Source organism: Calidris pugnax, unplaced genomic scaffold (assembly GCF_001431845.1).
Source record: "Calidris pugnax isolate Ruff unplaced genomic scaffold, ASM143184v1 scaffold94, whole genome shotgun sequence".
Taxonomy (NCBI): Eukaryota; Metazoa; Chordata; class Aves; order Charadriiformes; family Scolopacidae; genus Calidris; species Calidris pugnax.
The window spans coordinates 38,602-66,162 of record NW_015090822.1 but is presented as its reverse complement, the minus strand read 5'-3'; the positions used below and the strand labels follow the sequence as shown (position 1 = coordinate 66,162).

The following is a 27,561-nucleotide window of genomic DNA, read 5'->3' as shown; positions in this document are numbered from 1 at the left end:
TCTGTGTTGACTGTAAGTACTGATGAATGTGGTGGAAAACGTGATACAATGGACTTAACGGCTTACTACTTATTGTCAAGCAGCCCAAGATAGGTCAGCTAAATTTGTGCAAGATGACTTTTTCCCAGCAGAAAAGGGGAAGGGTAAAGGCTGAAGTTAAAAGTAATTCCTTCTCCTTCCATAATGAGTTTGTGTACAGGACAAGTTAGTCACTTTCCTTCATAGTGCCCGCTCCTTTCATAGAACTATAGAATAGTTTGGGTTGGAAGGGACCTTAAAGATCATCCAGTCCCATTGCCTGCCCTGGGCAGGGACACCTCCCACCAGACCAGGTTGCTCAAAGCCCTGTCCAGCCTGCCTTGAGCCCCTCCAGGGATTTCCATATATTCTACTTATATGTTTTAAAGCTGGAAATTACAGAGCTGCATTTTCAAACACTTGAAAGAATAAGACTCTCTCACATTGCCTGCAAAGTATTGCAGTTCTGTAAAAGTCTTAGTGTATCTACGTGCTTCCACCACATCCAGGAATGCCCTGGCCACTTAGCACGCCTGGAGTTAGTTGACACTAATGAGCTACCTTTTGCTCTTCAGCTTCCTCCTACTATATAGCCTGATGTGTTTTGCTGCGTGAGTGTGCCATAGGCTTGTCTCCCAGTCTTGATCAGGTGTCTCATCTTTACACCTCTCTCACAACTCCTATCAGAGTTTATTTCTAATGGAAGAGGTTCATATGATAAAGAAAAAACCAGCCAATCCTCACACCGCGATAGAGGTGAAAAATGCTACCTTGGCTTGGGACTTCTCCCACGCCAGCGTCCAGAGCTCACCAAAGTTGACCCCCAAAGTGAAAAAAGACAAGAAAGTCACCAAGGGCAAGAAAGAGAAAATGAAGCTACAGAATGAGGGACAGCAAGCTGTGCTGGCAGAGCAGAAGGGCCATCTTCTAGTGGACAGTGATGACCATCCTAGCCCCGAAGAGGAGAACAAAATCATCCATCTGGTTAACCTTCGGCTTCAGAGGACTCTCTACAACATCGACTTTGAGATAGAAAAGGTAAGAGAAGAAAGGAGGAAATCTGAGCTTTCAGAGGGCCTCATTTTTAGCTGTCCCTTGGAATACGGCGCTGTGTATTTTTGCATGAAATGGAGCATATTGCTGTTGTGCACTCCTGTAATATCCATGGCAACTGCAGTATCCAGGATGCAGTGGCTGATCTTCATGTAAACAGCTGTGCCATTCTAGCAAACTAGGTCTTTGCAAACAGCCTGTGAAACACCTGGAGGCTGCATCACTTTCACACCTGGCATTCTACCAACATACTCCTGGTACAGTATATGAGCCATTGAGCTTAAAGAATCAGCAGGGCAACAGCGATATCGGGGGCGTGGTGGTGGATGGTGTATTCCTGCAGCCATTGGATAATTTGTAGGGGTACAGCTGTATTCTGGGTGAACATTTTAGGTGATTAGGTGTTCTAATGGAGCATAATAGTGCTTTTTCACTGAAGATTGTGCAATTTTCTTCCCTGACAATTTTGGTACAGTGGAAAGACACACATATTTTCAAGAATTTAGAAACAGTTGGAGTCCTCATTCCAAGATGGGTAAAAGCATGTAAAATGTCAAAGAAAAACCATTGAACTTAATACATGACATCTTCTACAAATACAAAAGTTTTGCAGTCTGGCACTTGGATGTTGTAGTAATGGGATCCATGCATTTATCAAGATATTTATGGTTAAATTGTCTCCTGTAGTCATATAAGTAAAGCGATAGTTTAAGCTATTTTAAACTACTAAATCCCTGTATTTTAAACTTTTGAGAAGGCTGCATATAGTTTAAAAAATAGCCTTGAAAAAAGAGTACACAGTTAATTGAAAATATAAAGGCCAGTTCACTATCAGATGTTTGTAAATGAGAGAAGGCCAGCAGCATGATGCACAAGTGGCTATATACTTTCTGACCATTTTACCTTTTTTTACAAAAGGAACAAAAATAGTTTTGATGAATCCATGGTTTAATGTGGGTATCAACCCACCCATTGTATTGCAGAGAAACACTTCAAAGTGACTGGATTCTAGCTTTTTCTTGGTACGTGTTCTTTAGCAAACTACATCTCATAGGCCATGAGTTTTACTTAACACACGTACTCCAAATTCTGTTTTTCTTTCAGTCTTTCCCTCTTTATTTCTTTCCTTGCTGCTCTCAAAAGCATCTTGGTGCAATATGTTCAGGCAGGCCTCGGTGCTCCCGGCTGAGTGCAGCTGTATCAGGCCCAGTCAAAGGGAAGCTGATCTTAAAATATGTTTGTTTTCATCTGTGAAGTTGATTCAGGTTTAGTCCATGGTGGGATAGTATTCACTCTTTATTATTTCAGAGTTAAAATACTGACTGTTTTGCTTTTTTCTGTCTGTTATGTCTTCTCTTTTCAGCTGCCCTAATGTCCATCTGTCCCCTCTGAGGTATTAAAGGTAGTCCAAATTCTGAAAGGGATGGAGAATATAAGAAATGAGTATCATAATTACTTTTTTTCTGTCTAGGGAAAACTTGTTGGAATTTGTGGCAGTGTGGGGAGCGGAAAAACTTCTCTTATCTCAGCAATTTTAGGACAGGTGAGAAATTCTGTTCTGACTACTTCTGCTCTTCTCTTACCTACCTCCTATTTCACTTATTTGGACTCTGTAGAAGAAAGTCTGTTCTAAACATGGAATAGCATAATTTCACAGTTTCTCTTAATTTCAGATGACCCTGTTGGAGGGTAGCATTGCAGTAAATGGGACATTTGCATACGTGGCCCAGCAGGCCTGGATTCTCAATGCTACACTTCGGGACAACATTCTTTTTGGCAAGGAATATGATGAAGAAAGGTTTGTCAGAACTGTTTGCTGATTTTCATGAAAGCTTAGTAGCTCTTGGCCCAAGTGTGGGAAGAGTAAGCTGCAACTGAAGCCTACGTATCCTTTTACAGTCTGCCTTTAAGGCTCTGTTAAGTCTCACCTAAGAGCCTGCCTCTCTTGCCCGTGGTCACCGTGACCGGTGTGGTGGCTCATTGCAGCGAGGGCTGTCCCTCATGCTGGAGGCCTCTCTGACCTCTGCTTTATCAGCTGCTGTGGGGCACCACTAAAGTGATGTTTGCTCTTGCTGTCCTGCCCTTGCCCTCTTTAAACACAACTGCTGTTTGCAGTGTACAAACGTGGCTCTACCCTGGCGGGGACCTTCCCTGTGGCCTGTGCTGGCCATCCCGGGAAAGAAATTGCCTCCTTACCTTCACAAAACTTCAGGAGCAGGTGGTCAGTTATTATCCTCAGATTCCTCCTGGGAACCCAAGGCAGATCATTTGTTTTAGGCTGCTGAGATGTCTGCTCTTAGTGTAGAAAGTGAGATAATGCTGTAGTAGCTAGATTCTTGGGGAAAAAACCAAAACAATTCTTACTACTCATCTAATTGTTCTGTAGATACAATATGGTGTTGAATGGTTGCTGTCTAAGGCCTGACCTAGCCATCCTTCCAAATGGGGACCTGACAGAGGTATGCATCTTGCTTATAGTAAACTAATTAGTAGATGAAGAAAAGCATGGGTTTGGTTTGATGGATTAGACTGCAGTGAGGGAAACATCATTCTGGAATACATGTAAGCCAAACTGTCGTCCTTCTTGAGCTTATCAATGCAGGCCCTGGGCTACCGAGAGTTGTGTTTGTTTTTGACTCAGATGTTGACAGTTTGGGCGTTTTTCATTTTGTGGTAAATTTAGTTGCCTTAGCAGGACCTGCTTGAACTTGTTTTAAAATAGCTAAGAAAAAAGCATGGCTTTATTAATACATAAAAAATGAACAAAAGACTACTGCTACATTGAAGTGTATTAACCTTGAGTTTTAACATATAACACATTTCACAAAGAAGTGGACACCTGAACTATAGAATATATATATGTAGTAAAACAATACGTAATATTGTATGTCTGTGTGTGTGTGTATATATATATAAAATAATCTTATAGTTTGCTTCATTTCAGTTACCTCTTGAGCTCTGAATACCTGTGTTGCATGGTGCTGTAGAAATAAAATAACGGGGGTGTGTCCGTGCAGATCGGTGACCGTGGGGCTAACCTGAGTGGAGGACAGCGTCAGAGAATCAGTCTGGCACGAGCCCTGTACAGTGACAGGAGCATTTACATCTTGGATGATCCCCTTAGTGCATTAGATGCTCATGTTGGAAATCACATTTTTAACAGTGCAATAAGGAAACACCTGAAGTCAAAGACTGTCCTTTTCATTACTCATCAGCTTCAGGTACTACATCTCTCATACGTTCTTTTTTGGACTTTCTTGAAATGCTGTTTAGTCAGTTGCCTTCATTCTGGAAGTTTCTATGCCCTGACCTGCTGCAGCACATGCTGTCTGTCTATAGGATGCATGGTTAGCATTTACAAACTAGGTTTGCAAATTTACACTGAGCCCAGTCTGTTTAATTGATACCAGTGCCCCTTGGTGTCTGATCAGGACTGGTAACACTTGGCTAAAGAAAATTTATCAAAGAAATAAGTACCTTGTTCAAAAACACTTTTGCTAACTTGCTATAAAGCTAGTTCATCACATCAGAAAATACTGAGACTTGATGTCAGTAAATCGCAATCGATGTATTCTGAAATTTTTTTCCCATCTTCTGTGTATAGAAATTAGTTAGCATATCAATGTTTGCAGTGTTTAAGTGTCCTGAATTGTGTCTTCCATAACAGATTGTTTTTGATAGAAGGTAAAAGCTTTGTATTTGTGACAGAGTGAGAGTAGTCAGGGTCCTCTAATTAATGCAGGACCTTTAAAAATTAGATATCTGTTATGTGGGAAGAGATGTGTTGTGTGCAAATGTCTATAAATTACTGAAAAGGATTGTGTAGGAGTGTGTTTGATTATCGGACATAATGACAGAGACTTGTTCTGCTACCTGAAACAAAAGCTCTTGAAACCGGAAGCAGTTTAGAGAGGAGATATTGCCTTATTTGACGTTGGGTGCTAGGTGGAAATCTACAAATCTAACACAGCTTACCGGGACATTCACCCGTTATTTACACACAAAAGATTCTCATTATTCCGCCTACCTGATACATAACTCCACCTGGGCTGATGTATTCATTAGGATGACAGAATAGCCCTTTTTGCGTATTAAATTTTGTAGCATCTACAAAACACTCCTGTGGAGGTGTGAGCTCTTTGGTGGCCTTTTGCTTAGGAATACCCTTCCTCACATCCTTTTAAGGTATTGAGTTATCTCAGGACAGGAAAAGTTTACTGTAAGTTTGCCAATTTCTTGAGGATGATAAGGATGTCCTTTGAAGTAGCCACAGCTCTGTCCCGATTGGTAGAGGAGTGCACACTTTGATATACGAGAGAACCTTGAAGTTAACTACTTCTTGTTATCCCATCCTTATCACTATCAGCTCGGTGACCAACTATTTTCTTATACAGTAAGAAGCTCAGTAATTAACTCATTTTAGTTAACATATGTTTATAAACAAAGCAGAGGCCTGTCTTTGGTAACAGTTCTTACTGCCATTTTCTCCAGTATCTTGTTGACTGTGATGAAGTGATCTTCATGAAAGAAGGCTGCATTACCGAGCGAGGAAGTCATGAGGAACTGATGAATTTAAATGGGGACTATGCAACTATTTTCAATAACCTACAGCTGGGAGAAACACCACATATTGAGGTACTTGTTTTTTTATTTTAAAGCGCTCTGAATGTTGACTTTTCTGATGAACCAAATGACATAGTTGGAAGACAGGAAAATGGCTCCAGAAGTTCATATGTTGGTTGGACCGATAGATGTCCTGTAGAATAGTCAGTGCTTCATAAGCACTTTTTATTTGCAGTCACTATTTTTATTTAGGGGATGCGTAGTGGAGAGGACTCAGCCCATGAGCTCCTGAGTTGAACGTGAAAGTAGTGGATTGTCTCCTGTGGTGATGCTCAGAGTAGGAAGCTTATTGTCTCCTTTATTGGACACCTCACTTCTTAATTTACCTCAAAATTAGCACAGACCATGACCAAACTTTGTGTGAAAAAATTGTTACTGATTTGTTACTTTTTCACACCGGGTGTGACTGAAGCACAGCAAAATTGACACAACTCATTGAAAGTTAGATGTGGCAGTATTCTGAAAATGTAACTGAAAATGCTTTGTTTTGGTGGGTTTTGAGGAAGAAAAAAGTGTTGCTTGACACTGCTTCTGTTATGAAACAATTGCTATAAATACAAACTTGGATTTGTGCCCTAGTATTTTAGTCAATGGAAAAAATGTAAATCTAGAAAATAACAAAAACCATTCAGTAGGGCATGCATTTAAGTTTTCAGGAATTTAATTTTCCCACCTTTCTCCTGTGTGCTTCCTGAAATCATTCTTTGGAGTATAAGTGAATTTGTTGCTTTTTATTTGATGGTGATTTACTTCTTTAAATTTTGTGTGCATTTTCTCTTAGTAAGAAGTGATTAAAAAGCACATCAGCAGTTTATTTTTTAAGAGATAAGAGCTCCTTATGCACAAGTTGCAGACACAAAAAAATGGTTTCTGAAAAGGTAGCATTGTGTGATAAATACACAGATACAGAAGGTGCTTGGTGAAGTGTTATTGAAAGAAGCAACAGAATATAATGCATTCCTCTGCATATTCCTTCTGAGGCACAAAGATTATAGTTCTGCCATTTTAAGAGTAATGTAATGACAGTTAACAGGAGATTCTCCAGTCTGCATTCCTGGCTGACCTTCATGTCTCTCTGTAAACACGAGCTCGTGGAGGGAGCATTAATTTGCATTCCATATGGGATAAGAAGAAGTGGATGGTAAAGTTAGATTCTGTGTGGTTTGACACATATGAGATGTCTCTTCTCACATAAAGTGTGGGAAAATGATCCTGAAGATGGTGTGTGGGGGGGTTCAGTTACTGTGGGCTGTCTCTGAACAGGTAGAACTTCCATTTTTGGGAGATGGCTGTATTTAGAACAGTGAATGTGTCTGCAGTTTAGGGTTTGAACACTTGCTTTCTGGGAGACCAAATTAACCAGACTTCATCCTTAGAGGCATTTCATGAGAGCTTTCCTAAGCAAAGTACTAGGGTGTTTGCAGGGGAAAAATGCCTCTTAATAAAATAGTGAGTTGTTTTTACAAGGCACAGGGGGGTTGTATCTTTTTCTCAGTAGCAGGCGTGTCATTCCTCAAGCCTGTATGCTCATAGTGTCACTGATTCTGGAAATCAACCTTGTGCAAAACCAGTACAGATTGGTAGCAGTTCAGATTAATAAAGGAGGAGAATTTAATCTACCAGAGTTGGCAGTCGTCTGTAATAATAGTAAAGTTAATATATGAATGCTGAGCTATTGAAAGTCTTTGTTCTTAGCAGGCAGCTTATAAAAATTTTGGGTTCAGATATGAAAATGTCAAACCAAATTACTGTGGTATGCTTAGTGTCATTGTTTTCCTGCAGATTAATATAAAGAAGAGCACAAACAGTTCACTGAAAAGACCCCAGGATAAAAGTGCCAAAACAGGGTCTGTGAAGAAGGAGAAAGTTGTAAAGAAGGAAGAAGGTAGCTATGTAATCAGATTTCTGGCTGTAATTATTTTATACACCACTAAGCTTAAAAGATATCCTTTCAAAGTGTGTTATGAATGTACCTCTCAAGTTTTGAAAGCTGTCTCAAGTCCTGGTCACTCAATGTGGTTGATAGGACACAGTGTGCAAAGGACATTAATTCATTAAATGTGGTGTCTGCACAATGTTTTAAGTTCGATCACAGTGCTGCTGGTCAGCTGCCATCAGCACAAAGGAGCTTGCAGCACCCTCTCTCCCACACCATCCCTCTGTCCTGTCCTGAGAGGGCAATGTGAATACTTGGGTACTCGCACAGTCTATTTACCTATGAAGAATTGGAAGATCTGACCTCCGTTATGTGGTTCTTTCTGTTTAATGTTAACTTTGAACTTCAGCAGGGTTTAAAAAGCAATAGTAAGGCTGATACCAGCCTACTGTTAAGGTCTGTGCTGATTATGCTTTTTCAGACCTACCATGATGTGAATGATTCTGCAGAGGAAATGTGACTTTTTGAAAAACTGTTTGAACCATGGAGTTCTACATATTAAGTAATGTCGGTGTTTCTGAAAGTACTCTGTACAGTTTGAAAATGACTGTAGTTTCGTGTATGTTCACAAACTTACCAAAGTTCCGTGGAAGAGCTTTCTTCTTGTCACTTCCTCCTCCTCTTCTTTTTCACAGGCCAATTGGTCCAGTTGGAAGAGAAAGGCAAAGGCTCTGTCCCCTGGTCTGTTTATGGTATCTACATTCAGGCAGCGGGAGGCCCCTTTGCATTCCTTGTCATCATGGCACTGTTTGTGTTGAATGTGGGCAGTACAGCTTTTAGCAACTGGTGGCTGAGTTTCTGGATCAAGCAAGGCAGTGGAGTAAGATCAATCACTTTTCTGCTCTCTTGTGTCTAACGGGCAGGGGGATTGCTCTCCTAGCCTGATCCCAAGCAGTCCTGTGAGACCAAGTGGTGCTTCCTCATTTAAGCTAGTTGTAAGGCTGCGAGGAGGTGATCTCGAGTTCGTCTCCGAGAATAAGAGTGCTTCACTAATTGGAAAGGTGTAATAGCTCATGTGGTTTTATATTGCCTTCTTGTTCCCTGTCTTGGTTAGTCTAAGAAAAGGAAGTGAAAATGTGAAGGCAGCCAACAAGCTGCAGGAAGAATTATTAATTTTAACGCTTGTTTTTGTTTGAATGTGACCTTACATCTAACAGGATTATGGCTTTAAGTCAAATGACTTTTGGGAATTGCTCTGAATACTGTAATGACCTGGGATGATGGTTTGGGAGTTTTCCCACTCTGGGGGCTTTGATTGCAAGTCTTCTTGCATTTAAAGATTCGAATATAACTGCAGGATTGTTTGGGGGTTTTTTTGGGCAGGGTGAGCAAACTACTAACCTCAGGGAGGAAATAATGAAGTGCAGATGGCCAACAATATTAAAATAAGCAATGAGGTCCTTAAACATACTTTAAAATTGAAAAAAAAAATTAAAAAGAGAATGAGAATGTTAGTGTGACAGCAAAGAAATTACTGCATGCTGGCAGAAAGTAACAACTGTGTGTGATAAGAAGATGATGTACAACCTATCCAAGGTGAATATTGCTGTGTAATAGGAGTGGTAGTATCTGGCGTTGTTCCAAAGGACGCAAGAAATGATGAGCATGGAATGAGAGATTAGGGATCAAATGAAGCAGGTATTGTTGTATTTTCACAGATATTGTAGGAAAAAGCCAAGGGCTACAAATCTGCATGTCCAGTATCTCTGCTAGGGAGAACTTTCTGAAGTATTCAACAATCATTGTAGTGCTTTATTTAAAGAAGAAATATCAATCTGGTGGAAGGGGACAGAGGACAGTTAAATTCTATCACATGTAATGTGTACATTCTTAATCCTTGTCTTAACTATTCACTGAAACCTTGAATTTTCTGCAGAACACCACTGTGACTTTGGGAAATGAGACTGTCGTAAGCAACAGTATGAAAGATAATCCTCACATGCATTACTATGCTGGCATCTATGCACTGTCGATGGCAGTTATGTTGATCCTGAAAGCTGTTCGTGGTGTTGTCTTTGTAAAGGTATGTGCCAATGCTGTTGTTTTCCTTACCTCACTCCTACCTCCCCTCCCCAATTCTGCTGTCACTGTGGTTCTTTTGGTCACCTCCCAAGAGAGACTTTGAACCAGAGGAAGTCAGATCACAGATTGTGAGGTTTCCGTAAGTCATCTCTTGGGGCTGCACCATGCTTTCTGCTAAACTTCTTCCCGAATTAATGCTTCGTTCCACTGGTTGGAAGCACAGAATGCAAGGAAAAAAACCTTATGGTTGGAGAAAGAAAATGAGCAGGATGTTTTGATGCCCAGGGGAGGAGCAGTGACAGGAAGGCAAACATCTTTTCATAATGCTGCAATGTTTTCTGCATTATCAGGGAACTCTCAGAGCATCCTCAAGGCTCCATGATGAGCTCTTTCGAAGGATTCTGCGCAGCCCCATGAAGTTCTTTGACACTACACCCACTGGGCGGATTCTCAACAGGTTTTCCAAAGACATGGATGAAGGTATCTCTCACTGTATGCACTGTAGATCCCACATTCCCTTCAGACATTCCAGTTCTTGATACTCTCCAGCCTCTTGCTGTTGGGGTGATCGTACCCTATATCCATTCAAGGCGTACTTGTAATAGACGAAGAAGGAATTGGAACGTACCTGGGTTGTGATTCTAGAAGGCAGCTAATATCTCAAGTCTGTCTGTTCACTTTTAGAGAAGAAAATGTGGAGGTTCTTTTGTACTTACAGTCTGCATGTGGACTCCTAGCAGCCAGTGCAGGGGGAAGCAAGTGCAGGGGAAGGGCAAGTGTAGGGTGCTGCACCTGGGGAGAAATAACCCCAAGCACCAGTGCAGGTTGGGGGCTGACTTGTTGGAGAGCACCTCTGAGGAGAAAGACCTAGGAGTCCTGGTGGACAACAGGATGACCATGAGGCAGCAATGTGCCCTTGTGGCCAAGAAGGCCAATGGCATCCTGGGGTGCACCAAGAAGAGCGTGGCCAGCAGGTGGAGGGAGGTCATCCTGCCCCTCTACTCTGCCCTGGTGAGACCCCATCTGGAGCACTGGGTCCAGTTCTGGGTCCCTCAGTTCAAGAAGGACAGGGAACTGCTGGAGAGGGTACAACAAAGGGCCACAAAGATGATTAAGGGCCTGGAGCATCTCTCCTACGAGGAGAGGCTGAGGGACTTGGGTCTTTATAGTCTGGAGAAGAGAAAACTTAGGGGGGATCTGATCAATGCTTACAAATACTTAAAGGGAGGGTGTCAGGAGGACGGGGCTGGTCTTTTTTCAGTGGTGCCTAGTGACAGGACAAGAGGAAATGGGCACAAACTTGAGTATAAGAAGTTCCACCATAACGTGAAGAGGAACTTTACTGTGAGAGTGGCAGAGCCCTGGAACAAGCTGCCCAGAGAGGTGGTGGAGTCTCCTTCTTTGGAAACATTCAATCCCTGCCTGGACAAGTTCCTGTGCAACCTGCTCTAGGTAGACCCGCTCTGGCGGGAGGGTTGGACTAGATGATCTCCAGAGGTCCCTTCCAACCCCATATGATTCTATGATTTTCCTCTTTTCCCTCTATCTTTTCCAGTTGATGTTCGTTTGCCATTTCAAGCAGAAATGTTCATCCAGAATGTCATCCTTGTGTTCTTCTGTGTGGGGGTAATTTCTGGGGTTTTCCCCTGGTTCCTGGTGGCAGTTGGGCCCCTCATTGTCCTCTTCACAGTTTTGCATGTTGTATCTAGGTAAGTGCATCAGCTGTTTTGGGTAAAAGTAGAGATACTTTGACCTGTTATTAAGGACATAAGGTTCTTCAGGTATATATGCATCAATATAGTGGTTGGCATTTGGTGGTTGTACATGTCACTTAAAAGTACTTCTTTCCTTCCAGAGTTTTTATTCGAGAGCTCAAGCGTCTGGACAACATCACGCAGTCTCCATTCCTGTCTCACATTACATCTAGCATACAGGGTCTCTCCACAATCCATGCCTACCACAAAGGACAGGAATTTCTGCACAGGTCAGTCTGAATATCTGTCTGGCAGTGGTAGAGCACAAAGCAGTGTGCAATGAGTTTATATCCTGAAAGATTTATTAATGGGGTCTACAGCTGATGGCATACATTGGCTGTAAGAGTGAAAGTTACTTTTTTGGGGAACATACGAGGGAGAAGGAGAAGGGAAAGGGAAAACTTCTGTAGCCAACAAGGGAAGAACAGTGATGGGGTCCCAGATGAATGCCCTCCTCTGGAGTGTTCTGCAGTGCAGCAGGTGGCAATGAGAATGGTAAAGGCAACTTTTTGGCCATTCTTTTTCCCTAGTAGTATATACTTTTCATCAGGTCCTGCTCATACTTTCTGTCGGTTGTTTCTCCTTGTAATGACATTACCAAAACCTTAGTGTGCATATTGATGAGCTATTACTCTTTGCACATGTATAATTGGATAGCATTTATCAAGGATTTGATTGTTAGCCACCATGTTGTGCACGATGCTGCTTGTTCTCTAGTATAAACTAAAATCTGCAAAGCAAATGTTAGTGAGAAAAAGTGAAACACTTCTCATGTGAGTGGTAGTTGCTTCCCATGAGAACCTGCCATAACCATATCAGGGTTTTGCAGGTGCAAGGTCATGAGACCAACAAGCATGAAAGCACAGGGAAAATTGCCAGAGGCTCTGGAAAGACACCACTGCACCAGCTTAGATGAAAGGTTGCAGAGGTGAAAATAGAGGTCCCTTAGCATTGCTGGTGCTGGAGCACTATGGTTCTGCACACACTGTGCAACAGTGACGGGTGTAAAACTGAGTGGCATGATCTGAAAATGTAGGTACTGGTTTTGTGAATCTCTTAAGTGTCTCCCCTTAAATACGCTCTCCCAGCCTCACAGTGTCATGATTGTAAATGAAATGGTTATTGATATGTTTTAATTAGTGTCAGCAGTCCTGTCAAAACTTAGTGTAACTTCAGTTTTACACTTGTGTATAAAACAGCACATATTTTGTGCGTATTGTGAAGCGTTGCTGCTGTTACCCACTGAATAATTTGTAGCTGTCAAGCATCCTCTGGGAGGCCTTGCATAGGGGAAGTTGTGGTGAAAATGTGTGTAATGTCCCTGAATTTTTATTCACCCCCAGTACAATTCATCATTGTACACAGAAACTTGGTAACTTGACTTCCAAGAGTTTGAGTTAAGTAGATATCTGACATTATTGGGTAAAGTTTATAAACCCTGCTTTCATGGCCTAGTTTGGGACTTTATGTCAGTGATGTACTAGTCTTCCTACCCAGAGTTCTGATGCTGGAACAGGCTTTTAAGTATCTCTGATATTTGTAGAACGTCAGACTCGTGGAGGTCTACTAACCTTTCCTGTATTTACTCCAGGTATCAGGAGCTGCTAGATGACAATCAGGCACCGTTTTACCTGTTCAGCTGTGCAATGCGCTGGCTGGCTGTACGGCTAGACGTCATCAGCATTGCTCTGATCACAACCACTGGCCTTATGATCGTCTTAATGCATGGCCAGATTCCTCCTGCCTATGCTGGGCTGGCTATCTCATATGCTGTGCAGGTGAGTATGTCCACATTCTGTGATATTTAATTTCTCATACAAAGCAGTTATTGCTAGTAAGTACAAGCAACATACCACTGAAAACTTTCCTTAATGCACTACAATGGAAAAAGATGCTGTTACCCCTTTTGGTAATGAAGCGAAAGCAATTTAGAGTCAGGACCTTTTTCTAGCAGCCAAATTACGAGGAGCTAGGTGCTTAAGGATATTGTTCTGGGGAGCTGCCTCTTTTTAAATGATGAAATAGAAACAGTTTGAGGCTCTTCATATGCTTTATATTGCAATTTTCCTGGATATTTCAGAAATTGGATTGATGGTCCATCAGACATCTGCCAAACTGATGTCCTGATGTGTTGCCTGCAGTGTTTTCAACCACTTCCCTGGGCAGCCCATTCCAATGCTTAATAACCTTTTTCTGTGAAATTGTTCCCAATATCATAGAATGGTCCAGGCTGGAAGGTCCAAAGGTCATCTAGTCCAACCTCCCTGCAGTCAGCAGGGACACCCCCAACTAGACCAGGTTGTCCAGGGCCTTGTTGAGCCTCACCTTGAATGTCTCTAGGGAAGGGGCCTCAACCACCTCCCTGGGCAAGCTGTTCCAGTGCTCCACCACCCTCACGGTAAAGAACTTATTCCTCATCTCCAATCTAAATCTGCTCTTCTCCAGCTTAAAGCCATTGCCCCTCATCCTGTCACTGCAGGCCTTTGTAAACAGACTCTCCCCAGCCTTCCTGTAGGCCCCCTTCGGGTACTGGAAGGCTGCTTTTAGGTCTCCCCGGAGCCTCCTCTTCTCAGGCTGAACAACCCCAGCTCCCTCAGCCTGTCCTCGTAGCAGAGGTGCTCCAACCCCCTGATCATTTTAGTGGCCCTCCTCTGGACCTGCTCCATCAGGTCTGTGTCCTTCCTATATTGAGGGTTCCAGACCTGCACACAATACTCCAGGTGAGGTCTCACCAGAGCAGAGTAAAGCGGAAGAATCACCTCTCTGGACCTGCTGGCAACGCATCTTTTGATGCAGCCCAGGATGTGATTTGCCTTCTGGGCTGCAACTGCACACTGCCTGCTCATGTCCATCTTCTTTTCCATCAGCACCCCCAAGTCCCTTTCCTCAGGGCTGCTTTCTGATACCTCATCCCCTAGTCTGTATTGATAGCAAGGATTGTTCCATGCATAACCCTGCACTTGCTCTTGTTGAACCTCATGAAGTTCACCTGGGCCCACCTCTCCAGCCTGTCCAGGTCCCTCTGGATGACATCCCGTCCCTCTGGTGTATCGACAACACCACACAGCTTGGTGTCATCTGCAAACTTGCTGATGGTGCACTCAATCCCTCTGTCTATATCATTGATAAAAATGTTAAACAGTACTGGTCCCAGCACGCACCCTTGAGGGACACCACTTGTCACTGCTTTCCATCTGAACTTCAAGCCTTTGAGTACCACCCTCTGGATGCGACCATCCAGCCAATTTCTTATCCACTGAACAGTCCACCCATCGTATCGATCCTAAACCTCCCCTGGCGCAACTTGAGGGCATTTCCTCTTGTCCCATTGCCTGTTCCTTGGGAGAAGAGACCGCCCCCCCCGCTGGCTACACCCTCCTTTCAGGGAGTTGGAGAGAGCCAGAAGGTCTCCCCTCAGCCTCCTTTTCTCCAGGCTGAACACCCCCAGCTCCCTCAGCCACTCCTCACAAGGCTTGTGCTCCAGACCCCTCACCAGCTCCGTTGCCCTTCTCTGGACACGCTCCAGCACCTCAATGTCCTTCCTGTCATGAGGGACCCAAAACTGGACACGGCCCTCGAGGTGGGGCCTCACCAGTGCCCAGTACAGGGGAACAACCACTGCCCCACTCCTGCTGGCCACTCTGTCCTTTAGGTTCATCTCTTAATTCAGTAATAAATCACAGCTCTCTAAATATGTCTTTGCTTTCTCCCATCACTCCAGTTAACAGGGTTATTCCAGTTTACAGTCAGACTTGCTTCAGAGACAGAAGCTCGCTTCACCTCAGTGGAGAGGATTGATCACTATATCAAGGTAGGACAAGAGTACATTCAACTGCTTCTTGTAAAATTTGTTGCTTATTATTTTGATGGCAGAAGAAAAAGTCAGGCATAGTCTGCCTTAGTACAGAATATACGTTTCTGATCTTGTGAATGTATCAGTGCATGTACTGTAATACTGCAGAGTGAATTTGAGTTATGAAGCATGTATATAAGTGTTGGCAGGATGAATGGCACAAGAGCTGTCAGGTAACTAAGTTTACAGGCATGGCTTACCTGTCATCACTGAAGAGTATTGAAAGTTTGCTGACTTTCTCAGTGGACAGTAGAGTGTGTGAAAGGGGTAACTGGGAATTGAATGCAATATTTTACAGTAAAAGGATGGTGTTCTGGCATCCTTCATTCCAAATCTAGTGGAACTCCTTCATTTAAACACAGATAACTGTTACTTTATCTACAGGTAATTCTACTTCATCCTAATAAGTGTACTTCATTTTCCACAGCTCTCTCATATATTTCTATATGCTTAAAAAGTCAATGAATTGCTTTTATTGCAAGCATGAGAAATGTGCCAGGCTAAACACTTAGCAAGCTGCCCTGATCGCTCTGATTATCTGTAACCCTTTCTTCATTATTGGGATTTGTGTGTGCAGAACTGGGTATGGGTCAATGGGGAAAGTGTGGCCAGGAGAAAGCCTTCTACTGGGTCTGATCTTTGAGGTGGAAACGCTTTTTAATTTAATACATAATACATATTCCCTCTGAACTTTGAAGAGACTTATGTATATATTTGGTAAATCGGGGCTATGTAGTAGTTGATATTTATAGAACTTTTCTAAGCCTATGGGTTTAATACTGAAGAAAAAAAAAATAAAAACTGCCCACTCTCCCTGTCCTCTTGTGACATCTAAGTAGAAAAGTTCTGTGTATGGACCACACTAGCTGAAAACTGTGTGCTAGATAGTGCCTGGTATCTCACTGGGCTGAGATGGGTTTATCACTTCAGTGGCAAAACCTGTAGTTGTTTTGGTTGTCTTTTTAAGTTATTGTTATAGTGTTTGGTTGTTTGGTTTGGTTTTTTTGGTAAAGTTACTATCATTTGATATCACTATTAAGCAACACTTTCTATGATTTTTCTCACATGGATCTGTAGACAGCCACTTTATTATAAAACTGTAAAACTAGTTTGAATCTGATGCGAAGTGGTGGGTGCACAGGGAAACACTGTGTGGGTTCTGTGTCATACCGAGTCCCAGCCTTGGCTTCTTCAGTGTGGGCTTCAAGGTTGCTGTTGGGATCACCAGGCTCAAGGAACTGGAGTACTACTGTAGAGGATTGCTGTTTTTCTCAAATCCTTGGGGTACAATTAATCTGCCTCTAACTAGATGCAGATGTCCACGATTGACATAGTCCCTGTGGGATCTCTCTGTAGTCAGTGTAGGAAATAGCTCTCTCCAGAGGGCAATTTATTACACATTCTAAGTGTTTATATTAGAATGAGAAAAATCACACTCCAGAAACGCTAGCTACTTTGTTGTGACCATAAAGGAGTTTACAGGGCCTGATCCAGTTGGACATTCTTACTTTGTGTTTAAAGTTACATGAGAGGACTTTCATGACAGGATTTCTGCCATTCTCTGAGGCTACTAGTGCCAAATATGGGGAAGTGACCTTGGCTTCATTCTAAACATGCTGTAAAAGCACATCTTTGGTTTCCAGAGGCTCTGCTTTTCTGCTTAATCTGTGAACTGCTTAATGAGGGACCTATTAAGGGGCAGATTAAACCAGCAAAAGTGAGTAAGCTGGAAGGGGCCTGACTGGCTTGGTGATTTAATAGAACAGGGGCAAATGAGGAAGAGGAGGAGCATTTGTCCAATGTGTCATATGGACGTTCTCTTCTGTGTCAGAATTGGCAGAGGTGACCTTGAGATGGCATAGCAAATGAGATGTAGAAATACAGCAGATTTTGCATCCAGAAATATCTGCTCTTTGGAGTGTCACAAAACTCAATAGGATTGTGCTCATAAATAGGCCTAAAATACATTTTGAATTCTGTTGATGAAAAAATTGTTGTGTAGAAGGACCAATGTCATTATTGTGGCAACATGAGGGGAATAGCAGTGTGGTCAATGTAACACAGCAAACCTCTGAGCCACTGGGCCCGTATCCAGCCACATAGCTCATCATAAAACTGCCATCAACTGATATGGGCCAAGTCTGCAGGGAAGAACTAACTCCTGCTGAATGCTGCAACTGGTAATTTTCCTTTTCTGGTGTTTTGGTTACTGGAAATTGAACTTCTGGTTTTGTTTTAAAGACACTTTCCTTGGAAGCTCCTGCTCGAATTAAGAATAAAACTCCTCCTCTGGACTGGCCACAGGAAGGTGAAGTTGTTTTTGAAAATGCAGAGATGCGGTATCGAGAGAACCTCCCTCTAGTACTTAAAAAAGTGTCCTTTACTATCAAACCGAAGGAAAAGATTGGCATTGTGGGAAGGACAGGCTCAGGTAAGGAAAAACACTAAGCAGAGTTAAATTACTACTTTGACAGAATGCGAATGGAATAGAGTGGAGGAGTCGTATCGATTCTCCTCTGTGTTCTCTGTGTTTCAATAAATCGTTAATTGCACAGGAGTGGTCCAGCGGTCTCAGTGATGGATTCTGTTCATGCGCATGCATAAGTAGGATCCCTGTAAACAATAATGAAAACAAGTTTTCATTTAAAGTAGAGGGATATCCTGCGATGCCTGAGCTGGTATACTCATAACTGTAGAACCCCAAGCCATTCGTCAACACAGAACACTTCCTACAACATGCTCATTGCAGTTTGACTCTTGAAAGTTTTCTGTACTGATGCTGCAGCCAGGTTTGGCTCTAAGCTATCTCAGAAATCTCTAATGTGAAGAATCAAAACTGCTTTTGTGAGATCACTTAAACCAGCTCCAAAATGTAGTTTCTAAATAAGCAATTAATATTGCTGTATTGGGTTGACGTGGCAAGGTTTTGGTAGCAGGGGTGGGGTGTCTCTCCAGGGGCAGCTTCTGTGAGAGGAGATGAAAAGCTGCCTCTACAATTGCTTAGAAGTTTAAATACTGAATCTCAGCATTTACCAGTATCGTTTGCGGGGACTTTATGGTGTTAAAACACTTTTCTTACAGATGGACAGCTTTTAAAATGCATTCTCATCTAAAAGCTGCTGACTGTAGAAACACTAGTATTGCTTTTCCTGTCTCATTTTTAGGGAAGTCTTCCCTTGGAATGGCACTCTTTCGTCTGGTTGAACTGTCTGGAGGCTGCATTAAAATTGATGGTGTGAAAATAAATGACATTGGTTTGGCAGATCTTCGCAGCAAACTCTCAATCATTCCTCAGGAACCTGTGCTATTCAGTGGCACTGTGAGGTCAGTGAGATTAGAAGGCAGCAAGAAGGAAAAAGAGAGTGACCACGTTATACTTGAACTTAAATAGGTGCCTGGTGAGATTTTAGTTCTCAGGCATCCTAGTTTCTGTTCTCTGTTTTTGAAACATAAAAAAGCATAGCTAAATGATTTTAGCTGTCACAATGCAGAACTGGATGTAATCATCCTCTAAAAAGGTCTTGCTATCTTGTTTAGTTTTTGTATCTTTCTCTACTCTTTGCTCTTTGGGTACCCTAACACTAGTGTTCTGGGAGCATCTGATTTCTTGGCAAGGAAATTCTGTCAGTGGAAGGGAAGACGGGATCATCCATCCAGATGAGTTAGCACACTGCTGTTTTGCCATTCGTTGCTGAATAAAAATTCTGGTTATGTTTTCTGCTTCCCCCTCCAGATCAAATTTGGATCCTTTCAATCAGTACAGTGAGGAACAAATCTGGGATGCTTTGGAAAGGACTCATATGAAGGAGTGTGTAAGTATTATGTGCCCCATGAGATACATGTTTGTGTTTTGGCTTTTAAACCTACATGTTCTGTTAATAGGTTCTTCAGAGGCCTTTAGATAAAGCTTTTTCTTTGGATTTTTTTTCCCTTATTGGCTATTCTTTGTTTCTAGTAAAGAGACTGAATTTTTGGAGAATATGCCACATTTTGGATGTTTACTTTTTTAGTTTATAGCATAACAGAGTGTTGCTTCATCACAGGAAACTCCTAAGGTGTTACAATATGTCATGTGATATTTCTCTATGTGTGCCTTAGATGTGCATTCTGCATTTACATTTGTGAGTGTAAATGTCACACATGCATATTTAGACTGAACTTAAAATCTGCCCTTTGTGAGGCTCTCTGCAGCAGGTCTCATTGCTGTGACATTTCAAGTTTCTTTTCTTGTACGTCAGTGGCGTGGGGCTGCATGTGTGGCTGTAGTACGTATGCTGCAGGGACTTCTGCAGGGACTAGGTTCACTCTTTTCTCTTGGCGAGAAAGACTGTCAGGAGATCTGTGTTCATGGTGACACAATTTTGTATATAGCATGCTTTTTTCTAGAAATCAAATATTTTGTTCTTAAGTCATTCTAAAGTTGCTTCCTGAGAGGATACAGCTCTTCTAGCTTAGCAACTAGTAGTGTTCTCAGGAGCTATTGCTGAGTCACAGACCTTTGGACCGGACTGAGCAGGTCTGATGTTGTGTTGTTGTTTTAGCATTAGTTGCTTGTTGCTAATTTCCTCAACAGAGAGAGGGAGAGATGGTCAACAAAGTGATATTTTGGAACATGGGCAAAATTGGATTTGCAGGAGGAGTAACTGATTGTCTTATACCATGAAGATACGAAAAGTCTGTGCAACGCTCAGGTTTCACACGAGGTTTTTTGCCTCTTCTTTCCCACACAGGTTGCCCAGCTGCCTATGAAACTTGACTCAGAAGTGATGGAAAATGGGGAAAACTTCTCAGTTGGAGAGAGACAGTTGCTGTGCATAGCTAGAGCTCTGCTGCGTCGTTGCAAGGTGAGTATAGTGATGAGAGGAACAGCTAGACTTGGCAAATGGATAGCATTAAGCAAACCTTTTTGTGCCAGATTCATTCTATCTGCCAGAGGAATCACACCATCAGTTATTGCAACCCACAGGTGGTGTAGGGTTAGAACAACTAGAAGGGCATCTGTTGCCAGCTGCAGAAAGGTATTGCTTGCTAATGGTGATAATAGTGTGTTGGACTGGCCTGATCATTTATTCAGAGTGTCCTGTTACTGGTGAGCATCAAATTCTTTCCTCCTTCCACCTTTTTGTAAATGTTAGCCAAGTACTTTCCTTCTCCGTGGTGTTCCACTAAAATGTAGCCTCCAAGTGAAATTTGGGGCCGTGCTGTGCCAGTGAAGTTTACGGGCTTTGCAGGAATGGTAGACAAATAATTACAGTGAGAAAGGACATTTGGATTGAGATTGACCAGGATTCTCATTTTAACATCCTTTTTTCTTAAACATTGCGTGCCATATTTTAAGGTTCCCTCTGAATCTGTTTTAAAGCCAAGACTACTCAGCAGAAGTTACCGCTCTCTCTGCAGTACCTGCACAAATCAAGTCTAGTTCAGCTTTGACAAGAAACTGCTCCAAATCAGTTTATATTTGAGTCTGAGAGGAATGGTAATTCTTTCCAGCATAAGAAAGCTAGTAAGCCTGGTCATTATTGACTCATTGCAGAAGGAACTATCACCACCAAGAATGCGTCAGGTTAGTTTACCATTAAAATTTGTGTTTGAGATTTAGCTGCTGAATGTAAAATTGAATGTAGTGGGAACTTGAGGCCCAGGTCAGACCCTAAACATCTCATGGCTGTAGGATGTGACCATAAAATGCAAGTGTGATCCATAGGGTAACTGTTGATGGCAATTGCATACAGAAAACTGAAATGGTGCTTGTGAAAACTACCTTTGTGACCACAGCTCTGTAGCGATTGCCAGTTGTGACAACTCTTGGTCATGGTAATTTTGCCCACTCTACATATTTTTTTGTTCAGGGAGGGAAAGAGTTACTATGGGTAACAGCCAGGATTATGTGCTGCTTTCAGATTTTGATACTGGATGAAGCAACAGCTGCTATGGACACAGAGACAGACTTACTGATTCAGGAGACCATCAGAGAAGCATTTGCAGACTGCACTATGTTAACAATAGCTCATCGCCTGCATACGGTATTGGGCTGCGATCGGATCATGGTGCTAACACAAGGACAGGTAAGCAGCAAGACTTTAGTGGCTGCAGTTCCTGTTGCAGTCTGGTGGTGCTGTGTGTGCAGGCTGAACTGAAGTAACAGCTGGTATTGCAGGGTGGAAAATCCACTGTGTTTATTTACATCTTTGGTAATAATACTTCAATAGAATCAGTTATTGCCTAACCGTGACAAGACCAAAGAGGGCAAAACTTCTTTAACACTCCAAGTAAATGCTATAGACTAACAGTCTCCCTTTAAAAAGTGTTTTTGAAACGTCCGTGGTAGGTTAATTCTCAGATGAGTAATAACGTAAGTATCTCTGATGGGGCTCAGTGGCAGTTTCCCATTACATTCATGAAGCCATGTGCTATCCAACAGGCACATGAGAGATACTTTACCCACTTTAAGGCTTCCATGTGGGAGCCATAAACAGTTAAATCAAATATAAGAACATTTGGCAAAGCTTTTAAAGGTAGAGAAGGCAAAAGCCCATAGCATCTGCCTCTACTTGCCAGAGCCACCAGAGATTGCTTTCTGATAGGTAGTTTCAGTGTTTGTCTGAGCTAGTCTGAAGCATCCCAAGTTACAGTATTTAGGCATAGATGCACATACTTTCAATGTCTGTTCTCTGATCTGAAGATTGCTGCCATGTTCTGGCTTCTTCACTGCTGTATCATAGAAACATAGAATTGTCTGGGTTGGAAGGGACCTTTAAGATCATCAAGTCCAACCATCAAGCTAAGCCAGATAAAACCTATCATTAAACCATGTCACTAAGCACTATGTCAACCCGGCTTTCAAATACCTCCCAAGGATGGTGCCTCAACCACTTCCCTGGGCAGCCCATTCCAATGCTTAATAACCCTTTCAGTGTAAAAATTTTTCCTAATATCCAATCTGAACCTTCCCTGGCGCGACTTGAGGCCGTTTCCTCTTGTCCCGTGGCCTGTTCCTTGGGAGAAGAGACCGACCCCCCCCTGCCTACACCCTCCTTTCAGGGAGCTGTAGAGAGCGAGAAAGTCTCCCCTCAGCCTCCTTTTCTCCAGGCTGAACACCCCCAGCTCCCTCAGCTGCTCCTCATCAGACTTATTCTCCAGACCTCTCTGAAGAATAAGAGTCATGAGTCCAAGGGTTGGGAATTCATTTTCTGCTGGATTTTACTGACTGACTTTACCTGCCTTGTTTGCTTTTAGGTAGTGGAATTCGACACGCCGTCTGCCCTTCTGGCCAATGAGAACTCGCGCTTCTATGCTATGTTTGCTGCTGCGGAGAACAAGGTTGCTGTCAAGGGCTAAAATTCAGGGCAAAGTCACTTTAATTTTGGAGAGCTACACTCTCTGCCTGTGGCAGGCCAGCTCTTCTTCCTCTTCCTCCTTCAAGCAGATTATTGCCTTTTCATCTTTTAATTTTCAGCACAATGTGTCAAGCCAGAGAGATTTTTAAAACTGTCAGAAGAATTCTTCATGTTTTTTTTTTAATTGTATTTATTCCATAATCATATTACTAATTTTTTGTTATTAAATGCACTCTACAAATGGCTCAGGGAGCCATAGTTATAAATGTATCAGAGGCCTATAATGAAGCTTTATACATGTAGCTATATCTATACATAATTCTGTATATAGCCTATATTTACAGTGGAAATGTAAGCTGTTTATTTTATATTAAAATAAGCACTGTATTAATAACAGTGCATATTCTTTTCTATCATTTTTGTACAGTTTATGGTACCAGAGATCTGGCTTTGTTATTGGACTGTATCAGACACCATTTTGTCTTTTACAGTCGGTCTTTTCCTAGTGCCAGATTTTCTGCGTGTCTGAGTGGAAGTGAAGCTTTGCAATAGTGTCCTTTATTGTCACATCTTTGTTGTCTAGCGCAGGGGAGAAGAGCTCTGTGGTGTAACTCTATTGCATTGTAATTTATCAAAGCTGTTAGGAGCATTGCTAATGTTCACCACGGCAGCGGCTGCTGCTTCCCATGATGCTTTCCCAAAGCAGGGTTTTTAGTGATCTCCTGAGCGGAGAACCACTTCTGGGTCACTATAAGGCCTCATATTTTCTCAGTGTTCTGATACAGTATTTCTTACTGTTATCAGCAGGGTTTATTTTAATGCAAGCAAGCCCAAGCTCTTCCTGCTTCGCTGATCTAACACAACCAAAATCTAACTGTTCATGGAACGATCTATGACAGATCAATCAAAAGGTTCAAATAATACCCTGTATGCTAGCAGGAAAGCCTTTTCAGAGTTGCTTCAGCTGACTGTCTCCTTTATCTTGAAGCTGCTAACACTCCTCAGTGGCTTTCATCAGCATGGGTCACACTAACTCTTTGTTCTGCTCACTTATACTAAGGTTAATCAACACCAATATTTCCTGTTTCTTTATTGCGCACTTGTTAAGGAAACAGTCCCCCACCCGACGTCTTCTGGAACTTTAAACAGGTTCCTGTTGATCAGGATGTAACACTGGTGTAGGACATCATTTTCTTACTGTAAAGAGACCTACCTCAGGTTACTGGGTCCCTCGTAGCGCGTTGCCGTGGTCACTGTTCACCATCCCCATCCCACGGGGCCGGTGCCCAGGTGGGCACGGTCGCTCCTCTAATAGCCGTGACTTACTGAATGGTCAGCGTTGCATGTCTTTGTCAACTTGGACATTTTGTAGCCTTAGCATGTTTGCAAAATGTCTCATGGAGGCAGATATATGAAAAGTAAATAAAACTATTTTGGGTTTTGTAAATTTTATTGGCTTAAGTGGTTTGTTTTGGGCATGTAAATCACTTCTCACTTTTTTGAGCCCTGGGGGACAGTTTTTGCAGGCTGCTTTGGGTTTGTTTTTTTTTTTTTTCTTGTCTATGCACCATGGCCTGATCTTTCTTCCTTCAGAGTGGAAGTGTTTCTTTAAAAGTGTAGTGGGTAATTTTTGTGCCCTTCAGCATGGGGATAGCTTGCAATATATGTATGTTTGTGTTGACTAGTGCAGGAAGTAATAATTTATAGTGCAAGTATTCAACTCAAGTAGCAAGGGGGGAGGTCAGATGGAATACAGATCTTTCTTAGGCTCAAATTTTTCCACTTTCTTTACTGGCAAGTGTTACTGTTTATAATGTGACATGACTGCAAAGTCACAGCAACAAGCATTTCTACCTACCAATACCACAGGCAAATCATGGCGTTAACAGAGCTTAGACTGTAGCTTGAAGATAGTAGCACATAAAGCATCATTTATTGTGGTTGTTCTTTAGTAAGTCTTTCCCAAGCAAGCATTAACTAGCACAGACCTTACCCAGCTCACAGGCCTGCACCCACGCTGTCAGGTACTGGCCGTCATTTTGCTCAGCGTGACTCAGCTGGAGCAGCGGAGCATCTGCATGTCGTGGGTCAGGAAGTGACAGGTCTCTCTCCAAAGAACACCCAGCCAAGTGGGGGGTTCTTTTTTGGTCAGAAACTTGAGGACAAAAAGAAACTGGGGAGAAGCACGAGGGAGCCAGGGTGATAGGCTAAAGAGGTATGAATGCCCTGCTTCCTACCCAGAAGTAGAGCTGGATAGAATGTGAGGATGAAGACTGAATACCTTAAGGGGAGAACATGAAATGCATCTGTGTAAGACTCTGTTTAACACAGTTCAATCAATGGTCACGTGCAGCTCTGTCAAGGGCAGGATTGTCTTGGGCCCTGCAGACCTGAGTTTGCCCCACAAACTTCAGTATTTCCTGTGAAGAAAAAGGGCTAATGAACCTAGTTTTTAAGTGCCTTTGGGGTCAGAGCGTGGCTTTATTTGGCAGCTAAGGCTGAGCTAATGGCAGTTTGGGCAAAAAGGGAGCCATCCTGATCTTGTCCTCCTTCTTCTTCCAGGCTGGGAGTTCCTTCCACTGTACCGATGCCAGCAGTGGTTCTTGCCTGGTCCAGCAGTGACCCGGTTCAGAATGCTAACTTGCAGAATGTTCACCCTCCAAAAGCAGGAATGCTGTACCAAGGAGACAGGAAGGCACATCTGGAAGGGAGGTGAATGGGGCTGCTCTTCTCAGTAGGTGCGAACTGTAACACTAGTGTAGGTGTGCGAGGAAACGCGCTTGGGATCCATTGCACCAAACTGCCGCTTCCCAGTCCCGCTCTCCTGGAAAGGTGAGCACTTCCCTGCTGCTTCAGTAGGCTGAAATAGCCCAACAAGGTGGCGAACGGTCAGCTGGAGGCAGCAGGGATTAGCTCAACCGTCACATTAAACCTTAGCACCAGCATTGTTACTTTGGCATTAAGGAGTCAGACTGCCAGAGGGAAATGTTCTTTCTGCTGTAATCACTTATCTGCTTCATTTGGCACTTGTCTCACAGACGGAACAGAAGTATTGCTTCTCAAGTAGGTAGCAGTAATTCTGTTACTGGCTTTCGTCCTGAACCACAGGAGCAAGCTGCAGCCTGGCCCAGGGCCCTGTCACTGGAGTGGAAGGAAGATACATCAATATTTACAAACGAGACTGAAATATCTCTATCTTTGAAGCATTCTACGGGAGGCTGCTGCTGCTGGAAATTTTCAGAAATCGGATCCTGCTTTAGAATTTAGTGAAATACCCCAGAGAAGACTTCATCCTGTGAGGAGTAGGATAAAACTGTGGGATTGCAACAGAGGTTTTCCCTAAAGAGAGCCTACCCAAAATAGCATGGAGATAATGCAACCTGCGTAGTGTATAGCAAAGGCTTTGGCCCAAGACCAAGAGCTGTACAACTGGAGAGAGATTTATCTGGGATATTCGGGTTGCTGTGTTACCCTCAGGAATTTCAGTTGCATCAGTTTTGCTTATTCTGTCCAAATGCAGAGCGCGCAGCTGATCTTAATTCATTGCCATAAGCTTAGAGACTCTTAGAGAGAACATGTTTCCTGGTCATCATATCTACCTGATGAGTGGAAACATTGCACTTGCTTGGGACTTCAATCGAAATGCAGGTAGGATTCTTCTAAAATCACCCAGTAGAGTTAACGTGCAGTTAGATCGATGTAATTAAGTCCAACGTCAGGCCCTGAAGTTTTGCTGAGGAGACTCAATCGTTACCTGCGGTGAAGATCCCGAGATTGCTGGGGCTGTGTTCTGCATGCTACCCCTAGAGGAAAGCCAGAGGGAGATCAAGCAGTCTTAGAACAATGGTGGGAAGAAAGTTTGAGAAAGCGGACTTATTTCAAAAGGCAAATGGTATGAGTGAGAGATGGTATCAGAAAGAGAGGATAAATGCAGAAAATCTGAGTTATAGGAGGAGGATGTGGAGAGAAAAGGTGGCAGGACAAAAAGTTTCCCTCAGACGGGGATTGAGCAAAGACAAAATTACTTCTGGAAGGTGATTCAAAAGAACATGCTGAGAAGATGCAGGGTGGCTGTAATGCCCTCCTCAACCAAAGAGCTTTTGTGAATGCTGCCTTGTCATTTTTTTACTGTAACTGCAGCGTGTTTTACTACATATAAGTACTCACACAAAGGTTTTCTTTATAGTCCCAGCTTCAGGTTGGTCTAGGATAATACTGTGACTTGTTTTACCCTGGGTTCAGCTGGAAACAGCAGCTGCATTGTGCTGGGGACATAGCTTCTGCCTCGAGCGACGACAGAGTGGAAGCTTACTTGGAACTTGGTGCAGATGCTGCTGTGGCGGGTGTCAGGCTTGGGAGGCTTTTAGAATGTACCACTATGGGTTCATTAAACCCGCAACTGTGTAATAAAAAATCCTGTGTCATCTAAAAGACGTGCCTTGGAGACTCACCGAGTGCCTGAGGTAGGCAAAGGTCTACAGCGACAATAAGTGACACCAGTGTCACACACGGGGCAGGGGTTTGCTCCGCGCTGCTCCCGGGCTGAGGAGTTCCAATCGGTCGGTCCCGCACCCTGCTGCCTTCCCGCCTACCGTCTCCTGCCGGTGCCCTGCAGAAAAACAAGCGGCTGGACAAAGATGGTCATTTTGTGGTTTCTGTCCGTTCCGTTGGAGGAAACCGGCTGGGGGCGGTGTGTGACCGGCCGGGCTGGGGGCGCGGAGCGCTTTCTGTCCGAGCAGGAGCCGGTTTGAGGCGAGGGCTGGGGGGGTGAGACGCGGGGTGCCCGGGCCGCTGGCGGAGGGAGGCACTGGGGGGGGCGGGGCGGACGAAGCAGAAACAGGCCCCGGCGGGATGCGAATCCTCGCGGGGCGCGGCGGGTCTGGGGGTGTTTCCGCTGGAGCCGCGGAAGGTGACAACGGATCGTTGCGGCAGGGGCGGGGCGGGGCGCGGCGGCGGTGCCAA

The 27,561-nt window shown here is 43.3% G+C and overlaps 1 protein-coding gene and 1 long non-coding RNA gene across 8 annotated transcripts in view; one reads left to right on the top strand and one right to left on the bottom strand.

Annotated features, from left to right (window-relative positions):
• Positions 1-27,030, top strand: part of ABCC5 (ATP binding cassette subfamily C member 5) — a 52,792-nt gene extending 25,762 nt beyond the window's left edge. For all 7 annotated transcript variants that reach the window (XM_014939859.1, XM_014939856.1, XM_014939858.1 and 4 more), the window contains 21 exons: positions 706-1,056; positions 2,543-2,614; positions 2,745-2,869; positions 3,458-3,530; positions 4,089-4,292; positions 5,563-5,706; positions 7,477-7,579; positions 8,266-8,450; positions 9,507-9,653; positions 10,003-10,132; positions 11,208-11,361; positions 11,508-11,636; positions 12,998-13,184; positions 15,128-15,217; positions 17,501-17,690; positions 18,424-18,583; positions 18,993-19,071; positions 19,990-20,103; positions 21,163-21,327; positions 22,499-22,582; positions 25,162-27,030. In XM_014939859.1, the coding sequence (XP_014795345.1) occupies positions 706-1,056; positions 2,543-2,614; positions 2,745-2,869; positions 3,458-3,530; positions 4,089-4,292; positions 5,563-5,706; positions 7,477-7,579; positions 8,266-8,450; positions 9,507-9,653; positions 10,003-10,132; positions 11,208-11,361; positions 11,508-11,636; positions 12,998-13,184; positions 15,128-15,217; positions 17,501-17,690; positions 18,424-18,583; positions 18,993-19,071; positions 19,990-20,103; positions 21,163-21,327; positions 22,499-22,582; positions 25,162-25,221 (2,946 nt within the window). In that variant the 3' untranslated portion in view covers positions 25,222-27,030. The remainder of the gene's footprint in view (positions 1-705; positions 1,057-2,542; positions 2,615-2,744; positions 2,870-3,457; positions 3,531-4,088; positions 4,293-5,562; positions 5,707-7,476; positions 7,580-8,265; positions 8,451-9,506; positions 9,654-10,002; positions 10,133-11,207; positions 11,362-11,507; positions 11,637-12,997; positions 13,185-15,127; positions 15,218-17,500; positions 17,691-18,423; positions 18,584-18,992; positions 19,072-19,989; positions 20,104-21,162; positions 21,328-22,498; positions 22,583-25,161) is intronic.
• LOC106886710 lies at positions 24,511-27,524 on the bottom strand. Its single transcript, XR_001411724.1, has 2 exons — positions 27,051-27,524; positions 24,511-26,402 (listed from the first exon to the last, which is right to left on the bottom strand). It is a non-coding gene; the product is annotated as an uncharacterized LOC106886710 (long non-coding RNA).
• Positions 27,525-27,561: the final 37 nt, after the last annotated feature.